Source organism: Ascaphus truei, chromosome 1 (genome assembly GCF_040206685.1).
Source record: "Ascaphus truei isolate aAscTru1 chromosome 1, aAscTru1.hap1, whole genome shotgun sequence".
Lineage (NCBI taxonomy): Eukaryota > Metazoa > Chordata > Amphibia > Anura > Ascaphidae > Ascaphus > Ascaphus truei.
Window position 1 is genome coordinate 364,375,088 of NC_134483.1, and position 25,375 is coordinate 364,400,462.

Sequence of the window (25,375 nt, forward strand, 5' to 3'; positions counted from 1 at the left end):
GGGAGCGGAATCGGAGCAGGAGGGCAAGGGGGAAGCAAACAGGCATGGAGCAGTGCTCACCTGACTTCCTGCATGCAGCAGGAAGAGACGCGCCTGGCTTTGCAAGCTCAGATAGAGCATGCTGCGGGCCAAAAAATAAATTCTGGCAGCGTGCCAACACGTGCCAGCCAATCAGGAGAGGGGGGGGGGTTTCCCCCCCCCCCTTTGTAGAGAGTGCGCGTTGCCTGGCACTGCTGGCACATCGCGAGCTGGGCCGCAAAAATACTCGTTGTGGGCCGCATGCGGCCCGCGGGCCGCGAGTTTGACATGCTTGCCGTACAGCATTGACTCACCGGAGGTAAAAAATGGCCTTATCATTTTAACTTTTCCCTCAAAAACGCCTCACCAATAAGGATAACCAATGTAAAACATATGGTAGCACTGGCACCACATAACTCTTGTATATTCAGTGATGTGAAGGAATTAAGCGGCCTATTTGGTTCAATAATCAGTACATACAGTATGGGGGAAACCATTTTAGGTTGATCTAAGTTAGAAATAAATATTTGCCCAGGACAAACTGATGGACACTGGAGGAATTTATTAAACACTTACTTCGGTTTTGCACTGAGGCAAAATGTACTTTCATCAATTGAAACAGGCCCTTATTTTCTTTGTGAATCATGCTGGTATAAAACATAGGACCCTGCAAAGTGACAGATGATATTTAAACTTGGAAATATTTGTACTGAATTGTAATGCTCAGATAAACATTAATTCCCAGCTCTAATCTTTTCTTCTAAGCGATCAGATACTGTGACAGATGCCAGCTTGTAAAGCCTGACCGCTGCCATCACTGCTCCGTCTGTGATAAGTATGAACTCATTTTCCACTGATCATTTCTACAAGATTAGAAGCAAAGTACAGTAGATGATAACTCAACTCAGGATGTCAGAGCGGTTTCAGTATTTGCCTGCATAAACAATTTTATTTTCTTAGCTATGGTTTCGATTGCATTGAATGGAAGGCAGCGAACCATCGTTAGCCATGAAGCTTAATTGGGATAGGGAGAAAAGGAAATCTATGCATAACACAAACACAAGTGTGCTTATCCACATAATTGGACCTATTTAAAAAACAACCAATATAGAGATATGATGCTTACACATGTGCACATATTGTCCAATGAGAGGGAAATAACTGAAGGGTTATTGTTATAATGTAACAAAGATCAAAATGATTTTGTAAAGCACAGTTCACCAAAACCAGTCACATAAGCAAAAATATTCTTCCAAACTTTATATATGAATCAAAACTTGAAATGGTATGTTTAAATAAACAGCAGTTTCATAATGTGTGAATGTTAAAGCTTTGGGTATTCTTAATGTTGTTTAGAACAGTAATGCCGCTATCTCAAAAATATATATTGCCATTTTTGCGTGATACATTTATTTTGTGCAATTACTAAACTATGTGTTGTACCTCGAAGGGGATTTCTAACTGTCTGAATACTGTGAAGATGTGAATTTGTACACCGTGGTGCATGCTAAACCATCTATCCATTCTAGTAAAGCACTTATCAATCGAGCATCATTCATTTTTGTTCACTTTCTTTATTTAATGGCCTACTTTTTTCTGTTTTTAGGTGTATACTGAAAATGGACCACCATTGTCCTTGGTAAGAAACTCATCAGTATATTATACATTTTGTTTATTGTGTGAATTTACAGAATGTTTTATCTAATTACTTTTCTTTATTCATGTTTAAAGCCCATTTTCTGGAATGGTGTGGATGAAAAGATTGACTAGCGCTCTGTGTTAAGACTCATGTTTAATCATAACAATCTTACAGACTATGGAAGCATGTTTCTATGCATGATGCATGTTTCTGGAGGGAGTGGGACATCTTCGTGTCTTTTCTCTTTCCAGTTACAACATAAGCTTCACAAATAAACAATGATAATAATAATAGTAAGAAGAGGAATTTGAATCTGTGCCATCAATTGCTTAAAATTATCTAAATGATCCATACTAAACGGACTAATCCGGCTTGCAACCAGAAATACAGTGACCAAAATAATTCAGGGTCTTCCTCATGCCCAATCATTTGGGACTTCTAAATGAATTTGCATCATATTTAAAAGGAAGCCCGATTAGTTTCCTTATTAGAGAGTGTAGAGGAGGAGGAACCCAGCCTGCATTGTCAGGAGTAGGATTGTAGGTTCCTAGAAATGCTAGTCATTTCCAACCTGCTGCTTCTCCCCATGGACCTGGTTGTTGAGAATATTCCTCTGATCCTAGAGACCATGTAAACAAGAAGGAAGAGAGAGTAAATCATATATAATCACTCACTGTCCTTAAAATGTCTGAAATGTAATGTATTACCACTATGGAACATGTACTATACTAACTCTGTTATGCCCAGGACATGCTTGAAAACGAGAGGTAACTCTCTATGTATTAATTCCTGGTAAAACATTTTCTAAATTAAATAGATTACAATCAGATAAAGTATAGGGATATTTTAGAAGGGACGAATAACCACTTTTTATTGGGAGCACTGTTTGTACCTTGTCCTCTTTTTAATGTTATGTTTGCTAGCTGATTGATCATTTCTATAGTGTGGCAGGCTTTACTTGACGCTTAAATGCGAAAAGGCACAAAAAACAAGTACCATTCTTTTAGATGCAGACAAAAATAAATCATTCACATGCTTTACACACAGACAATGTTGCTATTGTAATGGAATATAGCATAACATTCAAATTAAAACTTTAAAGGGATCAATAAACAAGCACTGATTGACGCCTTCTGCACTGTAAATCTGTTGAACAAACAGTATTAAACACTGCTATTTGTGTGTTTTTTTTTCCGGTTTTGCCGTGAGCAGGATGGAAATAAAAGTCTTAAGACTGAATTTGAGCCAAAGACAGAAGATGAGACTAGCCCATTAAGGTTTATTTTTGCAACTGGTATACATACTAATAGTTAAAAAGACATCAACATTTTAGGCTGCATTGACAATGATTTCAAACAACACATTGAAGTTTCAGCAGGATTGTGTCCCGATTGACACTATTGCAGTGTCATATCACAAATATTTTTTATGGACTTAGCTGTAGTAGCAGAGAAACAGAAATAAAAGGTGATTTGCTTAAGGTAAGGTTGAACTGGTGTTGTACATAGGATGTTGTGGTGCCTATGTAAAAAGGCAATCTTGGCGCATACAGTAAGTGCGGCATGTTCATCCTGCACCTACATATTAAACTACTTTAATCCAATGTTGCCCCCGCTATCCCAGATTGTGACTTGGGGAGTGTCAGTATCACAATCTGCGTCTCTTTCCCTTTTATTAGCGCCAAACAATATACCGCATGTGAAGTGGCTTCAGTCTGACACTAGATGCAAGAAACTGTTCTTACATATGACACAGCTCTGCTCTAGAAACAGAAGCCGTGCTTGAGCACGTAATTCTCTCTGCGCTGGTGCATGGAGCCCAAAACGGTTTGCTATTCTGACTCATAGGCCCATATTAGAGAAGGCTTTCTAGGTATCCGATTTCAGAACCCTCTGTGAGAATGAAAGGGCATGTAATGGTACTTCCTACCGATGTAGATTTGCAAACGTTTTTTTATCGTAAATTTAGCCCCCTCGCACAATTTTTGTTAAAAGTTCACATTGCCCAGGAATGTACGAAAATAGACTCGGCTGCAACATTTTTACACGTTTACAGGGAAATCATGTGACTACTGCTAGAATATTATTAAAATGTCTGCGTAAAATGTGTTGGAATTTGCAGTGCACATTAACTTAGTGTTTCTCGCAAACAAATATTTACAAGTTTTGCCCGATTGACAAAATTCAGCGAAAAAATTCACGATTTCTGCACAGATATCATCTTTTAAGGCAGTGTTTTTCAACCAGGTTTCCTAGGAGCCCTTGGGTTCTCCAGGCATCCCTAAAGGGTTCCATGCAATATTCTGGTCATTTGAAAATTGTATCAATTAGAGAAGAATTTACAATGCATCTGATCCCAGACGCGCTATTAGAGAGGGTTGGGGTTCCTTGCAATGCATCTGATCACAGAGTTCATTGGCGACTTGATAAAATTAAAGTAAATAAGGCACCTGTCCCCGATTGCATACATCCATGAGTTCTTAAGGAGGTAAGTTTAGTAATAGCCAAACCATGACATTTAATAATCAAGGACTCCATTTCCACAGGCTCATTACCACAAGATTTTTGTAAAGCAGATGTGGTGCTTATATTTAAAAAGGAGCTACTGTAGATCACAACCAGGGGATTACAGACCTGTAAGCTTGACATCAATATTGGGGAATCTATTTGAAGGTTTAATATGGGATAATATTCAGGAGTACCGAATGGAAAACAAAATTATTAGTAATAGTCAGCATGGATTTATGAAGGATAGATCCTGCCAAACTAACCTTATTAGTTTATTTGAGGAGGTAAGTAGGAATTTAGACCATGGTAATGCAGTTGATGTGGTCTACTTAGATTTTGCAAAGGCTTTTCATATGGTTTCCCACAAGAGGTTAGTGAACAAAATAAAGCAAATTGGACTCTGTAAAAATATTTGCACCTGGATTGAAAACTGGTTGAAGGATAGAGAACAGAGAGTTGTTATAAATGGAACTTTTTCAAGTTGGGCTAAAATTTGAGTGGAGTGCCTCAGGGATCGGTACTGGGACCTCTGCTTTTTAACTTGTTTATTAATTGCCTTGAGGTTGGCATAGAGAGCAAAGTCTCCATCTTTGCTGATGACACTAAATTGTGTAAGGTAGTAAAATCAGAGCAGGATGTAATTTCTCTCCAGGACTTGGATAGACTGGAAATTTGAGCAGGTAATTGCCAGATGAGGTTTAATAAAAATAAATGTAAGGTTATGCATTTGGGAAACAAGAATAAACAGGCGACTTACAAATTAAATGGGGATACATTAGGGGAATCCTTGATGGAAAATGATTTAGGGGTGCTTGTAGACAGCATGTTTAGCAATAGTGCCCATAGTCATGCAGTAGCTGCAAATGCAAAAAAAGATCTTATCTTGCATTAAACAGGCAATGGATGGAAGGGAAGTAAACATAATTATGCCCCTTTTATAAAGCATTAGTAAAACCACACCTTGAATATGGAGTAAAATTTTGGACACCACTCCTTAGAAAAGATATTATTGAAAGTGTAGAGAAGAGCTACCAAAATAATAAAGGGGATGGATAATCCAATTTATGAGGAAAGGCTAGCTAAATTAGATTTATTTACATTAGAAAATAGGCGTCTAAGAGCGGATATGATAACTATATACGAATATATTCGGGGACAGTACAAGGAGCTTTCAAAAGAACTATTCAACCCAAGGGTAGGACAAAGGACTCGGGGTCATCCCTTAAGGTGGGAGGAAAGGAGATTTCACCAGCAACAAAGGAAAGGGTTCTATATGGTAAAGACAGTTAAAATGTGGAATTCATTACCCATGGAGACTGTGATGCAGATAGAATAAATCTGTTCAAAAAAAGGTTGGACATATTTTTAGAAAGGAAAGGTATACAGGGTTATACCTAATAAGTAAACATGGGAAGGATGTTGATCCAGGGAGTAATCTGATTGCCAATTCTTAAAGTCAAGAAGGAATTTATTTTTCCCCTTATGAGATATCATTGGATGATATGTCACTGGGGTTTTTTGTTTGCCTTCCTCTGGATCAATAAGTAAGTATAGATATAGGATAAAGTATCTGTTGTCTAAATTTAGCATAAGTTGAACTTGATGGACGCATGTCTTTTTTCAACCTCATCTACTATGTAACTATGTACTATGCAAGATATCCTGGAACCAGGGTCACGTGTGATGTGTGAATAGCTCCAGTTAGCTTTAACTCAGCCTCCTTTCAAAAGCACACCAAGTCCTGTTATATTTTCTTCACTTTATTGGAAAAGCATAAATCATATACAGGCACTTGTGGATGGTATGGTGTGGTGAGAGAGTGCTTCTCTGTGGGTGCTTTATAAAAAGAGGCAGGTAAAAAAGAAATTGCCTTACCAAGGTGGTGTAGCAGGAGTACTCACTCAACCAGTGTCAGGAAGGAAAAGGAAGTGGGTACTGCTTGTAACACAGGAATAGGGTCAGGGCTAAACTACCTGTGAAAACAGACAGGGGAGAATGGAATAGTCCATTAACTTGGAGGACTGGAGATGTTGCCAGGGCAACCAGGGTGTGACAGACTAGAGGGAGAAAAGCAACATAATGTATCCATTCCATCTGCACTAGGATTGAAGCTGCAGGGAAAGCTACATCCAAATACAGCTAGCAGGCAGAGCTGCAGAATGGGGGGGGGGGCGGTAAAGAGAGGGGGCAAAAATAGATATTCATTTTCCAAGACACTCACCGTCTGGTATCTGGAGATACCACTATAACTAGAATATGTAGAACATATGTGCAATGCAAACAAAACATAACATAATAATGCAAAGTTCATGTCCACATAACGATGTGATACTGGCCAGTATCACTGGCTTCAAAGTCCCTTGGCCAAGGTTCTTTGGTAAAGGATGCCAAGCAATGCACCGGTCCAGGTTAGCTGGGTGCACCACAATGTCTTTTGCAAAAGTCTCTGGCCCTGTTTCCTTTTAAACTTATGAGGGAACAGTCCTTTTGTCTCTGTAGTTTTATCTACAGAGTGCATCCCCTCGTAGGTATGCCAGTCGTGCCAGCCTATCACTTTGTCACCTAGCATTTGGCGGAAGGAGGTGGCTATTGGCTCCTTGCGGAAGCGGATCGACACTCCTAAAAGACTGTCTGTCAAGTCTGGTTCAGTAAGGAGGGCGTAGTCTGGAGAGACTCCCTGGTGCTGACCACAGGAATCGTACTATACCCGGATTTGACCGGGTTTCTGGGGGTGGTAGATACCAGATGATGGGAGGTACCAGCATTCTTCACCTTCCTTCAGTGGGGGTGCTGGCTTTGTGTGGCCACTAAGGAATATCTTCTGGATGAAGGCCACAAAGTTATTTTTGGTCTCCGGTTTCCTTTGTAGGTCGCAGCGGAGCGAATTGAGCCTAGAGATGGCCTATTACTTGTTGTTTGGGAGGCGTCTTCTTGGCGAACGAAATGGTAGCGGGATCACCCAACTGCCCGATCCATCCTTGAAGAGCTCCTTATCCATTGACCTCAGGAATTCTTCATCTTCCATTGATGGTGCTTGCTTGTCATCGTCCCTTGTTGTCTGGAACACTGTGCACCCTAAGTCATCGGTACCTTTCTCTTGCACGAGAACGTCTCCACATATTTTGGTGATAAGCCTTTGTGTCTCTTTGTTAACTGCCCTCAAGAGCTTGTTTTCTCCCTGGACACGACGAAGAACAGTCTCTTTTGCCCTTGTAAATCCCTTTGTGAAATGTCTCTGTGACTGTCTCTTTTTAGACGTGTGAAAGAACAGCCTTTTTGCCCCTGTAGTTTCACCTGCAGGGTGCAATTTTTTGCGGCTATGCCAACCGTGGCGGCTGGATGCTTTGCCACTTGGTATTCTGCAGAGAGGAATGACTGTACGTCTCAGCTGTGCCATTGCTCGCAGGAGGACTGTCCGATGGTTTCTTTTCTTTTGGACGATCCTTTTGTCGGTCACCTTCAGAAGGTTACAGGCAGTCCTCAGTTATCCGACACAATGCGTTACTCAAAATGGCGTTGGATAGCGAAACGTTGTAAAGCGAAATACGTTTTCCCATAGGAACACTGTTTAAATGAAAGGTTCCGTTCCTGAAGGCATTTTTAATGCTAAAATACACTAAATATTTTACGCAGGCAATAAGATATGCAGCACACACATAAATCATATAGTGCATATACCGTATTATATATATAATATAATATAATATATAATATAATATAAAAATATAATATATTATATAGTATAATATAGTATAATATATATTATGTACACATAAACAACTTTGCAAAGCGTCGTAAGAGCGTTGGATAAGCCGTTTGACGTTGTAAAAATTAACATAGGTATGCATTGCATAGCGTTGGATAAGCCATTCGTTGTAAAACGAAGCGTTGTTAAATGAGGACTGCCTGTACTTTCTTCCTTCAGTGGAGTCGACTCATCATCCTTAGTTATCTGGACTGCTGAGCATCCTAGGCCATTGTCACATTCCTCTGACGCGAAGATGTTTTTGTTGTTCTCAGGGGTATGACCTTGTCTCTCCTCCTTGCTTGGCTTTCCTCTCACTTGGATATGACCAAGACATGGGTCGGAGAGGGATGTATGTCCACATTCTGTTATTACTGTTCTGTGGGCATCAACATAGTCTGGTTCGTGCCCTTTGTCGATGCACACATTGCCCACTATCACCCATCCTAGGTCAAGTCTTTGGGCGAATGGAGCGTTGTGGGGTCCGTTGCGCTGTTTACGGACTTTGTGTACCCTAAGGATGTCCCTTCTGAGCAGCAACAAGATCTTGGCACCTTGTTCTACCGGCGGGATGTAGTTAGCTATTCCTCTGAGGTGTGGGTGATAGCGTGCCACGTCTGGTGTGGGAATCTCATCCCTGTTTTCCACCATGTGGTTGCACTCGATGAGTGTTGGGAGAGCTATCTTCACTCTGTTGTCCACTGAACATATGATGTAGTAATTTGCTCTTCTCCCTGTTGTCTCAGTTAACCCTGCACAGGTTCTGAGGGTGTAGGGTGAGGCATTGTCTTGGCTTTGAACAAGCTGAAGAATTCCGTCTTCGCTAATGATCTGTTGCTTTGATCATCGATGATGGCGTACATCCTAACCACCCTCTCAGGTTGTCCCTGGGGGTGCACTGCGACAAGGCATATTTTGGAGCAAGACCTTTTGTCAAATCCTTTTCCGCAAACCTCGGTGCACTGAGACGTGACAGATGTTGGCTCTCCTCCTTCCTCCCCGCCATGCTCTGCTATGGAGGATGAGTTGTTGAGTTGGTGGAGTGTCAGCGCCTCTGGATGTAGAGATGTTACGTTCTTGTCACTTTTTCACACTGCACATTTGATGGCTTCTTTACAGTCTTTGGCTAGATGAGTTGTGGAATCGCAGCACCTGAAGCAAACTCCGAATTCTCTGAGTAACTTCTTGCATTCCTCTATGGACTTCATCCTGAACCCAAAGCACCTGTAAGTGGGTGTGGCTTCTTGTGTATGGGACATTCCCTGTTTGGGTCCCTTGGTTTCTTGTTTTCAGCGACCGACTGGTCGGGACTCGTTTGGGTCGTTGGGGACACGTCCGTTCTGTGGACCGAGATAGGTGTTCTAGCATTACCGTATCTCCCGCTGGCCCTATATTCCTCAGGTTGCTTGCACTGTGTGTGGTCTGCGCACCTAAAATGAAACTGGGATCGTTTCTTGTACTTGCTGCTTCGCGAATGAAGCTCAAGAAGAATGAGAAGGGAGGGAAGGCGACTTGCTTCTCCCTTTTGTATTTGGAGCCTTGTGACATCCATCTTTTTGGAGGTTGTAGGGTAGCTTCTCCAAGATGGGTTTCACTCCGCGAGCTGAGTCTAGGACGTTGAGACCTGTCAGGGATTGGTCTGTTCTTGCAGATTCCAGCTCCTGCAGCAGGTCCCCGAGTTCTCGTAACTTCGAGTAGTCCTTAGCTGTGATTCTAGGAAAGTCGTCAACTCTTTTGAAGAGTGCGTCTTCGACTGCTTCGGGGCTACCATAGCACTCTTCTAGCCTTTCCCATACTAGGTCAAGACCTACTTGGGGGTTGTTCACATTTGCTGCCCTGAGTCTCTTCGCATGTTCTATGGATTCTTTCCCCAGCCATTTGGTTAGCAGGCTGAGTTCTTCCCTTGTGGAGAAGCCCAGGCTCTTGATTGCATCTTTTAATGTGAACTTCCATATTCGGTAGTTCTCAGGACTGTCGTCAAAGTTGGTAAGTCCTGTTTGCACCATGTCACGCCAGATCATGTACTTGCCCATGTCTGTTAGGCCTGAGGCATCGGTGTGTTGGTCGTGTTCTGAGATAGTTGTCGGGAGGGTCCTTGCGGTCACCTTCTCTTTGGCGTGGACGTGTGATGACTGCTGGTCAGTGTGAGGGGCTGTGTTTTCCTGTGTGGGTGTACCTGGATTGCGAGCCTGTTGTAGTGCATCCGTGTGCGTGCTGGCGTGTGGATCACTGTTGTGGCTGTGGCTACCCCAGGTTGCGTGTATCCTTGAAGGAACAGCGTCTTCTCCACGTGGACCTAGCAAGTCCTCGGCATCTGTGATGTCACCCTCATCCTGTTGAGATGGTGCACTGGTGTTTGCGCTGAAGAGGCTCCTTACATAGTCTTCAGTGCGTTGGGTCGGATCCTCTAATGCTATCCGACTGTATGGTTGCTCACTGCCATCCTGTCTCGCGGCCGCTTCTACGACTTCGGCTTGGGTTATGGCGGCAGTGGCTTCCCTCTCTTGATTTAGGGCCTCTAGGTTCACATCCACCTCTGTCTTTCTACGCGCAGTGGTTGCAGCGACGGCGGCAGTGGCTGTCTGCTCCTCCTCTTCTATGCGGGCCCTTTTTAGTTTCATGGCTGCCTCTTTCTAAGCGTATTCTGCCCTTGCCCATGCGGCCTCTGTGTTGGCTCGCGCCTTGGTGGCCTTTGCGCCTGCACTGGACACACTAGATTGCATGGATTTTGCTGACCTTGATGAATGTCTGGATGTGCTGGTGCGCTGCGATGCGGTTTTCAGGAGGAACTCCTTTCTCTCACATTGCGCATCTATGATAGCGGTCCGCACGTGGCTGTCACGTGTTAGGTCAATGTGTCTCTGTAAGTCTCTTTCTTGCAGGCTTTCGCCGGTGTTAGCCCTGGTCAAGTAAGTGATGTATGCCTCTGACAGCTCTTTGTAGCACGAGTGATCTATCTTTAATTGAGTTATTGCCTGCTCTAGCTGTTGTACATAGTTGCCAGCGCCGGCGACATTGCGTATTCCAAGTGTGGTTGTTTCCCAGGCCTTCTCTAATTTAGCGCGGCACACTTCAATGTCAGTTTCATACTTTTCGTGCGCTTTTTGTGTCAGTGTGACTATCCGTTTAGGCCGTGCACCTGCCTGCGCCTGTTGCAGTTGTGCAGCGGTCTCTGTGTCTGAGTGGTTACTCTCCTGCGTGGTGTCTGGTGAGGATCTGAGTTCTGCCATGCTGCAGGTGTGTGTGTGCCTTTGGCGTGCGGCCTGTTACCTGCGTCAGCGATGGGCGACTGTCTCAGATGATGCCAATCGGTGTCCTGCAGCAGTCAGCGTAGGGGTGGCTGTACTCACAGGTGTCCGGTGGCTCTGACCCGTGTCCTAGCGGGTGTCCGGTGGCATGGCCCTTGGTGGCGCTAGCCATGGGGACGTGCGCAGGGGTAGGTGGGATGGTAGCTCCTCACTGTGTAGCTGTGCAGAGGGTGGACTCAAACAGAAAAGGCTATCAAAGTTCTGTGTATAGTGCACTGTCTGACTGCAGTGCTGCTGCCTTTGTATGAGGCTGCTTGCTTGTGCTGGTGTGCAGAGACTGCTCTGTTTTGGCTGTGTAAACTTCTTGCTTGTACTGCTGTAGAAGCTGTGCTCTGTATTGGCAGTGTAAAGCTGCTTGCTTGTGTAATGGGTTCCCCCCCCCCCCCAATCTCACATTGGCCCGGGTAGGTAGTCTAACCAACCCCCATTACGTGTTTGTGTTTGGTGGTGCACCTGTAGGCAACAGGACTCCTGAGTCTCCCGCTTGGTGGTATTAGGGGATGTCATCAGGACAGGTAGCTGAGGTAGTGGGTGCGAGTTCAACTTACATCATGTGCAGCGCCTCCACCTCATCAGGATCTATGCTTCCGCAGGGAGATGGTCCTGGTGAGGAACTCCTTCTTGGTGGTGACTACCACTGCTGAGTAATCTCACACTCACACAGTGGGGGTTTCATTAACAAGGTCATCTTTATTGTAGATTGGGATGTAGCAGACTGCTCCATGCAGCTGCCAGCTCTAGCCGCACATCTCTTCGTGCTGTCCCTTTGCCAGGTACGCCATCCATCATCCGAAGTTCCCCAGTCCAGGCTCTCAGTCCGATCTTCGGTAGGCCCCCGGGAATCCCCTGACATCCCCAGGCTAGAAGTAGACCCGAATGAACAAGTGACAGGGACAGGGGATTTAACTAGGGCCTTGGGACTAACTCTGGGAGTGGACGGGGTTGGGGGACGGGGTCGGACGGTAGGTATCGGCAGGGTTACAACCTGCTCCTCCGCAATACCTGACTCGCTTCCGCTACAACGTCCGTTCTTTTCTTTGGCAGCTGGAAGCTCCGCCGCCGACATTGGGGTAGAATCATTCACTCCCACGGCTTGTACCGGCACAAACGTCGTCATAGGCCACATATACTGCAGTCTACAGTGAGGGCATCGAGCCTCGCTGCCCACAGCTCCACCCGGCAGTCTGCACTGCAGGCAGAGACAGACCACTGTCTCCACACCCTCTACGCGGATAATCAGGAAGCCTCCTGGAGCCGAATAGGGATGGGTAGTGATCAAGGGACTCTGGTTCACTTTCTCAGAGTGTTCAGCCATAGTCACCAACGGAGGCACTCGTCTTAGAGGTCTGTATCGATCAATGGCTCTTCGCAACTGAAGAGCAGGGGCTGGTTGAGCAACCCCTCCTCCTACTTTCTCCATCGTCATCCGGCGGAACTGCAAACCACTCCCCCTGGTTGAAACTAGGGGGATGTCCCGTAGACTTGTAGGCTGACCCAGCACAGGTGCAGAGTGAGTCATAGTCCATGAGGGCGCGGCTCCAGCTTTCGCGCCAAACTCCCCAGCAGGGTGGAGTTTTCTCGTTGCCGCCAATCCTGGCCAACAATTAGCAAACTGCAAAGTTGCAAGACTCTCTGCAGCTGGCCCACGCGGTGGCCCGGGAACGCGGGAACCGCCATTTTGGTTAGTGTTGTCCTTTTCCATATTTGAGGTAGCGTCTGGCTGTTTGTGTATTGGTGTATAACAAAGTCCATTTCGTTCCTCCTATCTCGCAAGGCTGTCGTCCTCACTAGTCTCGAAGGTACTTTCCCGAGAACATAGACAGGACAAACACGGCGCAGCCACGGCTTTCACGCCAGTCCATAACAAGCTCACAAAAGTCTCTTCTGTAGCTAGTTCTTCTTCCTCAGTCCGACATCCTGGACCTTCTGCTCTTTGCAGATCCTCCATTCTGACGGTAGTTTCTCGATCACTGTATACTGGATTATTGTACATGGAGCTCCGCTCTGCGGGGCAGCTACCACATCAGTACAATAAACATGCCTTGTACACCACCTTATGTACCTAACGTAGATCTGACTCGTGTTTGCACTACCTCAGGCTAGGCTCACTCTCTCAGTGTCTACTGTATCTCCTTCCTCCCAGTCTGTGCTCTCTTCGGTAAGTGATCTGGAATGGCTAGAGTACTCTGGGGCTTCCATGCAGTACTTGGGCGTCTACCTCTCTTGGTCAGCCTAGTGCAGACACTCTCCAGGATTCCTGACCTAGTTAACAGGCTATCCCTTCAGGCATCCTACCCCTAGCGCTACCTCAAGGTGACTCGGACAGCCATAGCCCCTCTCCAGACCCACTAACTCCTCTCAGGTTCCCAGGTCATCCCTGCGGTTCCATCCCAACACAGCACAAAGTGGCAGCATACACTTTCCCTGTTTCCTAGCGTGTGCCTAGCAAAAGCCTGTCCTGTTAACAGGTCTATCTCAGCAGCGCCTCCAATTGTAATGGGTTTTACCCCCCCCCAATCTCACATTGGCCTGGGTAGGTAGTCTAACCAACCCCCATTACGTGTTTGTGTTTGGTGGTGCACCTGTAGGCAACAGGACTCCTGAGTCTCCCGCTTGGTGGTATTAGGGGATGTCATCAGGACAGGTAGCTGAGGTAGTGGGTGCGAGTTCAACTTACATCATGTGCAGCGCCTCCACCTCATCAGGATCTATGCTTCCGCAGGGAGATGGTCCTGGTGAGGAACTCCTTCTTGGTGGTGACTGCCACTGCTGAGTAATCTCACACTCACACAGTGGGGGTTTCATTAACAAGGTCATCTTTATTGTAGATTGGGATGTAGCAGACTGCCCCATACAGCTGCCGGCTCTAGCCGCACATCTCTTCGTGCTGTCCCTTTGCCAGGTACGCCCTCCCGTATTGAAGTGGGATTCCCTCTTCTCCTAGGGAGATCCTCTCTGTGCCAGGTCCCTGGACACAGAGTGGCTTAGACAGGCTTGATTTGTCAACCTGGACCGCTAGTTACTGCACTAGGGTCACAAAGTGTTCCTACAATCCCTTATGCAGGACAATACAAGTTACCAGCTACTTCGCATAGCTGCTGGAACACACACTATCTAACTGTGTTGTGCCTTATATACTTCAGGCGCATCCCTGATGTCACTATCCAGAGACTCAGAGCATACAGCCACTCCCCTCCATACACAGGGCACCTCACCAGGGTGTGAGGGAAAACCTCCATAACTACTGCTGGCATACCCGTTCTCATCAGGACTTACTGCCAACAGAGAGGAAAGTAATATACCATTATTATGCATGGCTATACTTGTGTAGCCCTCTTTCCGCCCCCCCCCCCTAAGTGAGATTGGGGTGGGTAGTGTATATGACTACTTCTCAGTGTGGTGCGGTACCTGTTTGGCAACCAGGAGAGCTGAGCTTCCGCCACGGGGAACCTGGGGTATGTACTTACACTCTGTGCAGCGCCTCCACCTGCGATAGTTCCCAGCAGAGCGGGAATAGTTCCTCGCAGGACACATGCAAATAACCACATACACTGTATGTATAATAACCAACACCTTTACTGGTGAACATATGAACCATATAACAGCAACAGAATAACGGGTGTCCCTCTAATAGGAGACACTAACTAAGACGTCTCACAGGACGCTCCCCCTACACCGGGTGATCCCACCCCGTGTCCAATGATCCCCACACAATGTCCCGCACTCTTTCAGAGAGAGGATATGTGTGACTGCGCAGTCACTGATGGTTAATAGGATCGTTGGTGCACTTGTTTATAAGGGGGTTACCTGCCGAGCACTCCAGTGCTCGGGCCTGCAACGGAACTTCGCAAAGGATCCGCTGACGGGTGAACACAGGAACTACCATCCGGGGCGATCCCACCCGGATGGCCTCGGCAGCAACGACGATGATCGGCGCCCAACCCTCTGGACGGACGCGCAGCGTCTGCTGAGTCCCTAACTGACTCTATGAACTACGGTGATGCTCACTGTACTATAGGCCGTCCCTACAGCACAGCAACCTTGAATTGCTTCAGGGGAAAACTCCTAGAGGCCTACGGGGAACCTGTCCAATGCAAGTGGGTCCCTGACCCCCTGCACCCGTACTACCTCTTCCCGTACCACCCGAGTCCCCTCTGCCTCACTCCTACCTAACCCTTCCAACCCCTGCAGCAACGTACTGCAACCTTACACAGTGCACGCTTGTCAGCCCTCACAGCACTGACCGCTGTGACCTGACAAGAGTGCACACCGCAAATCTAAGGGCAGGGTCCCTAACTTGGGGCCGTCCCTTATCACTTACCCACTAACCTGGTGGGGAGTTGGGGCCTATCTGGGACCTGGGGGAACCTTACCTGGTGCAGGAGCTTCACTTGCTCCCTACACCCTTCCTACCCCTTCTTGATCCCAGCTCCAACTCAACTGCGTACTACAAGCCCACAAAATGTATCTTTATCCCTGCCTGGGAATCCTTGGCCCTCATTGGCCACTATCAGGCACCTGGTGTCTCCCTCGCTATGCCCCATGGGATTTGTAGTCCTGGGGAGCCTGTCTGAGCATTGGGGCCGCGTGCGCGATTCTCCTGCGCATGCGCGAACACCTAATGGCCGCCGCAACCTTTCCCTGCCTGTTCCCGCACTTGCGCGACTTCTCCCTTGCTCCTGTGAGCTTTCTGCGCATGTGCGATCACTGCGCATGCGCGGATATTTGCAATGGCGGCCCCCGCTAGCCGGGTGCGCCGCCAAGCCTCCTAAGGCTCTCACCGCTCCCTGCTCCGGCCCCCACCTTTGGAAGCAGCCGGCGGATCCGTCGCTGGCTCCGGCGGCACCCGCGAACACGCTGTTCCAAAGGAGGGGGGTCTCTAGGAGCCGCTGGAGACCAGGGCTACACTTGTACTGTTGTAGAAGCTGTGCTCTGTATTGGCAGTGTAAAGCTGCTTGCTTTGCTAGTGTGCAGAGACTGCCCTGTATCTTAGCATGAAGGCTGTGAGTAGTAGCTTCTGTGTGTGACCCCAAAGCACACGGTCTTCCTTTTTACTTTCCTGGAACCAGGGTCATGTGTGACGTGTGAATATCCATTCCATCTGCACTAGGAGGGAAGCTGCAGGGAATACAGCTAGCAGGCAGAGCTGCAGAAGGGGGAGGGGTAAACAGAGGGGGCAGAAATAGATATCCCTGTTCCAGGACACAAGAGTTGCTGTTAGAGAGGGTTAGAGAGGGTTGGAGTTCCTTGCAATGCATCTGATCACAGAGTTGCTATTAGAGTTGGCTGGGGGTTCCTCAGAATTTCACTAAGGGTTCCTTAATCAAAAAAGGTTGGAACCCACTGGTCTAAGGGCTCAAACGATTGAGCTGTGGGTGTTCTGGGCCACAAAACATCACTTTAACCCTTTGAGTACTGGAGACACCTAAGCCCCTCTGCCACTCATGATCATGTGACCGCTCAGTCACTGATGACGGAAGGGAATGTGTCTTCCCCCTTGCATTCCTCATCAGGGTAGATCGTGTGGAGCCCAGGACGTGACACCCACTGAGCAAAATTAGCTCTTTTATTTACAGTACTTACTACATTGTGGGGCCCCGAGTGCCAGACCCATGACGTAGTAGCTGCTTCGCAAGGCACTCGAAGCGTTAATGAAAACATCCTGGATTTTATCACTGGTGCGTATGCGACTACTTGTGCTTAAAATCAGTAAGAATTGATGTGACTTTTATTAATACTCTTGGTCCAGGGGTGGCCAACTCCAGTCCTCAAGGGCCACCAACAGGTCAGGTTTTAATGATATCCCTGCTTCAGCACAGGTGGCTCAATGTGTGGCTGTCTTCGACTGAGCCACTTGTTGAGCCGCCTGTGCTGAAACAGGGATATCCCTAATTTCTGACCTGTTGGTGGCCCTCGGACTCAAGTGGGCCATCCCTGTTTTAGCGCTTACACGTTGATGGCTGCGTAAGAGCACAGAACTAATACCTCCTAGTACTGAAGTATTTAAATATATATATTTTAAAGGTGAATGCAAAGACTGTCACAACTGAAACGAGTTTTCTTTGTCTAATACTGTATATTCATATTTTTTCATTAGGGTGAACAATTGTGTTGGGTTCTCCAACTATAAGTTTTTCCTGCTCTTCTTGGCGTACTCACTACTCTACTGCCTTTTTATTGTTGCCACAGATTTGCAGTATTTCATCAAGTTTTGGACAGTAAGTTGTATGTATATAAATATCAAAGTTCTTCATATTTGTGCAAAATAGTCTACATGGACAGTGCTATTTATTAGTATTTTTATTTGTATGGTGCCAACATATTCAACTAATGGTACAATGTGGGAGAGAGGACAATAATATTGTATAACATAAGAGGGCATGTTAAAGTATCAGAATATGAATCTAGCTCCAAAAGTCTGTGATTGAGCATTTCCTAAAGAGAGATCAGATATGTAACCCTTGAAGAATGCTGACATCATGCAGTACCTGGCTTTTAAATAAAGGACAGGGCAAAACTAATGACACCTGACAAAGATTCTTATCACCAAACGACACTAGATACAGATTGCAAAAAAACACTGAAAGCATTTGTTAGTACACCTGGCAGAAATGTTTAATTCCCTTGTATGGGTATACATTTTGAATATGTGTAGGATACTCCATACTCCAAACTGTCGCCTCAGTATTTTCCATGCGGCCCATGAGTCTTTTATCAAGGTGTTATCTTTGGCCGCTATAGGTACTACCGCCCAGGTCTGATGTAACACCCCTTGCAGATTCCAAGTGGACACCGTCTGCTCCTCTAGTTCCATATAAGAGTATTGGCTGTACCCCATAATCCAGTCTCCTATATGTCTCACAATACAGACCAAATTATATTTCCTTAAATCTGGTAGATTTAGCCCTCTCATTTCTTTTGTTAAATTTAGTTTTTTTAAACCAACTTCTACCCTTTTCCAAATAAATGTACTGATTGCTTTAGTTAATATTTTATAATCAGTATACTTCAATAAGATCGGCAACATCTGTATGGGATATATCAGTCTGGCAAAACTAATAATTTTGACCAACTGACATCTACCTGCAATGTTTAATACTGTACTAGGTTTTGCCAGTTTTCTAGCTCTCGTGTCACCTTAGAAATAATTGTGCTAAAGTTGTTTCTCTAGAGCTGCTTTAGTTCCATATCAATATATACACCCAAGTATTTAAGTGCATCTTGAATGGGCACTTATCCCCCCACTCCCCCTTATTTCTGCTCCTCAATAGTAGTACTGGTATATCTTTTGTATCACAACCTCTGGATTTGCCACCAAAAGGGGGTCATCTGCAAACAGGGCTATTTTAGTTTATTTCCCCCTACTTTGATACCTTTAAACTCCTCCATGTTCCTAAAATATTCGGCATGGGGTTCTATAGCAATATTAAACAGTAAAGGCGATATGGACAACCTTGTCTTGTACCTTTGAGTAGGCTAATCTCATTTGATAATAATCCTGTAGCCATCATATTTGCTTTTTGATCTTTGTACGTGATTTTGATGGCTCCCAGAAAGGCCCCTGTGATTCCCATTTTATGTAAAATATTAATTACGTACTCCCACCCAACATTATCAAAAGCCTTTTCGGCATCAACTAAGATGATTATATTATTCTTATTGTTTTGCATGCTAGTTTTAGTCCAATATATGGCTGTCAAAACCTCTCTTAGGCTCGGCCTTTTACGAAACCTGTCTGGTCTGGGTGTGTTATTTTCGGCAATACTTTTGAGAGTCTCTTAGCTAAAAATGTTGCCAATATTTTTGCCTATTGGTTCAGTAGGGAGATTGGCCTTTAAGATTCCAGTGCTGTCGGGTCTTTTCCCTCTTTGTGAATTATGTTAATAAAGGCAGATTTACCTGATTTCATGTACTCCTCCTTACTTAATATCTCGTTAAACATTTCTTTTAGTATTGTTCCAACCTGTAGACTAAGAATTTTATAAAACTCTACTATAAATCCATCTGGCCCTGGGGCCTTCCCGTTTTTTATGGTTTTAATAGTATTCCCTATTTCCTCAGCATTGATTGGTGAATTTGACATCTGTTCTTCTCCAGTTAACTTTGTGTGCTGAATTTTCCTAGGAATATTATTTTGAGTTATTTCATCTCTATTATTTTTATTATAAAGTTTTTGGTACAAATCTTGAAACTCCATATTTATTTCCTTGGGGTCTGTCGTAATTTCTCCCAAGTGTTTCCTGTTTCTTAGAATGTGGCGGGATTTCTTTGGTTTCCTGATCAAATTTCCCGGCAATCTTCCTGCTTTGTTTCCAAATGGATAAAAACGTAGCTCCCTGAACTGCATTTTGTTCCTTTCTGTGGAACTAAACTTCGCACATGTCCCTGGACCTCATATACCTGTCCCTGTTTTCTAACGTAGGTCTTTGGTTAAATTCACAAAACCTTCTAATTATTTACTAGCTTTGGCAAATTCCAGATCATTTTCCTTCCTTTTCTTATTTATATACTGTATGCTATAATTTTGCCCCTCAAGACTGCCTTGTCAGTTTCCCACTATAATCGTCCCTCATGACAGTGGCCTGCGTTTGTATCTTTAAAATATAACCACTTATTTAGGAGAAAAGCTTTAAATTATTCATTTTTGTACAAATAAGATGGGAATCTCCAGATTCTATCTCTGTGTGCTTTTTGTCCAAGACTTATATCTACCCAGATTGGAGCATGGTCAGATATAATTATTTCCTCAATTTTGGTGTTTGTGATCTCACTCCACGATCTGTCTGTTTATGAAAACATAATTTATCCTAGCAAATTTGTTGTGGTGGTGCGAAAAGAACATGTTCTCCCTTTCCATGGGATTAAAAATCCCCCAACAGTCATCTAATCCTAAAATATCCATAAACATCTTTGCCCCTTTTTGGACAGGTTTTAGTTTCCCTATTCTCTGTGTCTGCTGTGATTTATCTAAGAATGGGTTAATCACCAAGTTAAAGTCTTCCCCCTGACTATTAAATTATTATTATTCTCATTCAGCACCCTGTTAGTCAAATTTAGCTGAAAGGCTTAGACTCTACACAGCTTTCCAAATGTCCTCCTTTTATTGGAGACTGATACCTAGTAATCCTGGAAAATTAGAATCCTGCGGCCCTCATAGGCGATACCTCCTTATTCTTTGTACGTTTGCAGAAGTCGAGATTTTTCACTGAAATCCAGCAGTTTTGCGATCACCACGCTTGGTCTTTCTCGTTGGCTCCGTTTCGCTGCCCCCAATCTGTGAGCCCTCTCCACTTTAATGGTAGCCTGGGCAGAGGGCAACCCTGGGATCTCAGGCAGCCATTTAGTGCAGAAATAAATGAGCTGATAGGGTTTCACTGCTTCAAGAATTGCGATGATTCTTTTATTGTTTCTGCAGGACCTGTTTTCCAGATCATCTACCTTGTCTTCCAGGATTTCCTTCTTTTTTGCTAGTTCCAGGATTTCCTTCTGTATTCCTCTCAGGTCATCTTCTTGGTCCCCTGTCCTGGTCTCAGCCTCAACGATTCTTGTATTTTGTAGGGAGAGCTCACATTTAAAATCTCCCAGGGATTTTTGTAGTTCAAGCTTTTTATTGATTGCAAGCATATGCTCCCTTGCCAGTTCTTTGGCCATTTCAGCATGTTCATTGGGGGTTTCTGTGTCAGAGATCTCCTGCTGCTTTTCAGCCTTTCCCTGCTTCTTTGACCTGCAGACAGCCGCCATCTGCTGAACAGAAAAAATAAATTGCAGCTACAGTAATTGGATTGTTTAAGATTAAATGTAACATTTATTAATGATGACCTTTCATTGCTCAGCAGTTTCCCTTCTACTAGCTATGAAGTTTAAAAGGTCAGAAACCCTCAATAGATTGTGGGCCTTATTCAGAGAAGGTTCATAAAAAAAAATCGCCAGTGAATTTAAAATGAGTGTTTTTTGGGCGTTGCTATCACGGTATTCAGAAAGGCTCGATTACCAGTGATAGCAAAATGCCCAAAACGGGCGAGTTGCTGCCAGCGAGAGCATCAACCATCTGAAAATGCCTAAACCAACGATTCATTTCTGCTGCAGAGAGAGCGGCTCTGAGAGAGCTGCCTCTCCCAGCTGAAATGTCGGCCGAAAAATATTTATTTAAATATATATTTCTTTAATAGTGTAGAGGTGCATGGGGTCTCCGGAGCTGAACCACGTTGGTTTTATGTCCGGGGACCCCCTGCTTCCCGAGATACAGGCATCTTTATGGGGTGATGGTATCTCCTATGCAAGGAAATGTCTCGGTCACGTGACGCGGGACATTTCAATGCAGAGGGATACCAGCACCCCATAAAGAGGCCTGTATCTCGGGAAGCAGGGGGTCCCCGGACATAAAACCAACGTGGTTCAGCTCCGGAGACCCCCTGCACCTCTACACTATTAAAGAAATATCTATTTAAATAAATATTTAAAAACACATCAATACATGCCCCCCCCTCCGCCCAAACCCATACAGTACAGTAATGGGCAAAATAACTATTATCCAGATATGGATAATAGATTATTTGCCCATTATTAAACAGTGCAGTAGCATACATATATATATATAAAAAAAAAAAAGTTATACTTACCACAACAGCAGGTCCCTCTGTCCTCCGTTGCCAGAAAGCATATATACAAAATAAATACATTCTAATTGCCCCTAACCCCTTAATCACCTTAGCGGTTCCTAACCGCTATAGTCATTAAGGGGTTAACCCACCCTTACCCGGGAGGCCTAAGCACCCACCCCAGACTGACTATACCCACCCTATACCCATTGAGTAGTATAGTGGTAAATCATACCCATATAATAATAATATGGGCATGATAAGCCTCTATAGCACTCAATGGACACCCTAATAAAAATACAGTAATACATAAGACACACAATAATAAAAGCCAACTAAACTACCAAAAAACACACTTCACTAAATACAAACAGTAGCCAGCTAATCCAATCAATATAATCAATAGCAACATCAACATTGAATTAATTAAACCATTAACTAATTTAAACAATTAATCCAACATTAATGAATGTAACCATTAAAAGACAAATAAATCAATTAAAACAATCTCTGAAGTATCCATAAAACACATGAGCTAACGTAATATAACATTAAGTACAAGCGAACACCAATCGCAAAGCTTTTATTACATTAACCATAAACAAACAATCACATCCACATCATTAATTGCAATAACAAGCGAGAAATGCCCCCCAAATATTGGCATAATAATGTATTAATCTGTACCCTAAAGAGGTACAGATTAATATATTAACAGTCAATGTGCCTCCCCCAAAAAATAAAAAAACACATCCAAAAAATAAACCTGTAAAAAGAGACATTTACAAACATTGAATATCTTACTTACCATTAGAAGCGATGGCCCTCCGACTCCCGGGGAAACAGGAAGCTCACGTACCTTGAAGGCCTCCAACAGCATCCGATGCCATCCGCCATGAAGATCCTGCTCAGGTACCGCAATCTTCTTTTTTCTTTCTTTACTCACCGTCTTCTATCTTCATCTGTAACCATTTCTTGTTCTTCTTTATCTTCTTTCTTCATCTCTCAATCCAAAAAACCCCATGTTAAATCCCAGCTGATGCTGTCTCGTCGGCTTCTTGGGCTCAAATGAGGCGTCACGGCCTTAAATAGGGCTTGTGACGTCACATTTAGTCTCAAAAAGGTTAACAGCCACCTGATTGGCTGTTAAAACCATGTTCCGACTTTATTTTTATTTTTTTTACATGACGTCACTTAAAGGGAATGATGGCAGCCAATCAGAATGGCTGTGCTTCATTTACCTTTAACATGACGTCGGTAAATCCAAGATGGCCGCTGTGTCACAAGGTATTTCAGCCAATCAGCGTGTGGAATTGGTTCCCACGATCTGATTGGCTGAAATACCTTGTGACACAGCGGCCATCTTGGATTTACCGACGTCATGTTAAAGGTAAATGAAGCAAAGCCATTCTGATTGGCTGGCATCATTCCCTTTAACATGACGTCACTAAATCCAAGATGGCCGCTGTGTCACAAGGTAGTTCAGCCAATCAGAGTGTGGCATTTGTTCCCATGATCTGATTGGCTGAAATACCATCTGACGCTGGCTTCGTGACGTCATCTTAAAGGCAAATGAAGCACAGCCATTCTGATTGGCTGGCATCATTCCCTTTAAGTGACGTCACGGCAAAAAAAAAAAAAAAGTCTGCACATGGTTTTAACAGCCAATCAGGTGGCTGTTAACCATTTTGAGGGTAAATGTGATGTCACAAGCCATATTTAAGGCCGTGACGCCTCATTTGAGCCCAAGAAGCCGACGAGATAGCATCGGCTGGGATTTAACATGGGGTATTTTGGATTGACAGATGAAGAAAGAAGATAAAGAAGAACAAGAAATGGTTACGGGTTAAGATAGAAGAAGGTGATTAAAGAAAGAAAAAAGAAGATTGGGGTTCCTGAGCCGGATCTTCATGCCGGATGGCATCGGATGCTGTTGGAGGCCTTCAAGGTACGTGAGCTTCCTGTTTCCCCGGGAGTCAGAGGGCCCCCGCTTCTAATGGTAAGTAATATATTCAATGTTTGTAAATGTCTCTTTTTACAGGTTTAATCGTTGGATGTGTTTTTTGATTTTTTGGGGGAGGCACATTGATTGATAATATATTAATCGGTACCTCTTTAGGGTACAGATTAATACATTATTATGACAATATTTGGGGGGCATTTATCGATTGGTATTGGTGTTGCTTTTTGGCATTTCATGTATTATGTGGATGTTATTGTTTGTTTTTTCATGCTTAATGTAATTAAAGGTTTGCGATTGGTGTTCGCTTGTACTTAATGTAATATTATGTTAGCTAATATGTTTTATGGTTACTTCAGAGATTGTTTTAATTTATTTTTTGGCGTTTTAATGGTTATATTCATTAATGTTGGAGTAATTCATTGTTTACATTGGTTAGTGTTACTATTCATTTTGAGTTGGTTTCGGAATTAATTGTTTAGATTGGTTAATGGTTTAATTAATTCATTGTTGATGTTGCTATTGATTGGATTAGCTGGCTACTGTTTGTATTTAGTGACGTGTGATTTTTTGTAGTTTAGTTACATTTTATTATTGTGTGTCTTGTGTATTAATTTATTGTCATTAGGGTGTCCATTGAGTGCTATAGAGGCTTATCATGCCCATATTATTATTATATGGGTATGATGTACCACTATACTACTCAATGGGTATAGGGTGGGTATAGTCAGCCAGGGGTGAGTGTTTAGGCCTCACGGGTGGGTAGCGGTTGGGTTAACCCCTTTATTACCTTAGCGGTATTAACCGCTAAGGTAATGAAGGGGTTAACTCCCCCCGCAACCCCCCCCCCCGCAATGCCTAAACAGCCACTAAGGGCCAAATTCCCCCTTCACCCACCCCCGCTAGCTACAATTGTATGTTTCTTACAGTAAGCCTGGCACGGGTGCTTAACCCCTTCATTGCCTTAGCGGGTAGCTGCTAAGGTAATGAAGTTGTTGTACATCAAGCATGTCAAACTCGCGGCCCGCGGGCCACATGCGGCCCACAACGAACATATTTGCGGCCCAGCCCAGTGGTCCCCAATCTGTGCGACACAGCGCCCTTGTGCACCGTGGTTTGCCTAGAGGGGCGCCGCGATTATCACTCCCCACCATCCCTCCGCTTATCCCTCCCCATTATCCCTCCGCTTATCCCTCCCCATTATCCCTCCTTCATGCCGGCCGGTCCGCAGGGGATTGGCTGCAGGCAGAGAGGAAGCCGGGGGCGGGGCTTCCGCTTTGTGCAGAGCACACGGTGAGTGTGTGTGTCTGCCTTCCGGCTCCTCTGCCTGCTGGTGGCTGCGCGGTGTCCCGTCCCCTTCTGCCCCGGGTAATAGGAGAAGGTAAGGGGGTTGGGGGGGAGGGAGTTAGTTGTAAATTTGCCTGTCCTGCACGGATCGCATGCCTTTCCTCCCTCCTCCCCTCCCCCCAGTCACTCACATCCGTCGCTGCCTCTGCTCTCCACTGCTGCCCTCGTGTCTGTGTCTCTGTGTGTGTGTGTGTGTGTGTGTGTCTGTGTGTGTGTGTGTGTATCTGTGTGTGTATGTGTGTGTGTGTGTGTA

At 44.7% G+C, this 25,375-nt stretch overlaps 1 protein-coding gene across 2 annotated transcripts in view; it reads left to right on the plus strand.

The window, feature by feature from the left end:
• The window catches only part of ZDHHC2 (zDHHC palmitoyltransferase 2), a 127,972-nt gene that overhangs the window by 63,861 nt on the left and 38,736 nt on the right, over positions 1–25,375 (plus strand). For both annotated transcript variants that reach the window (XM_075610022.1, XM_075610028.1), the window contains exons 5-7: positions 784–853; positions 1,625–1,657; positions 17,315–17,435. In XM_075610022.1, the coding sequence (XP_075466137.1) occupies positions 784–853; positions 1,625–1,657; positions 17,315–17,435 (224 nt within the window). The remainder of the gene's footprint in view (positions 1–783; positions 854–1,624; positions 1,658–17,314; positions 17,436–25,375) is intronic.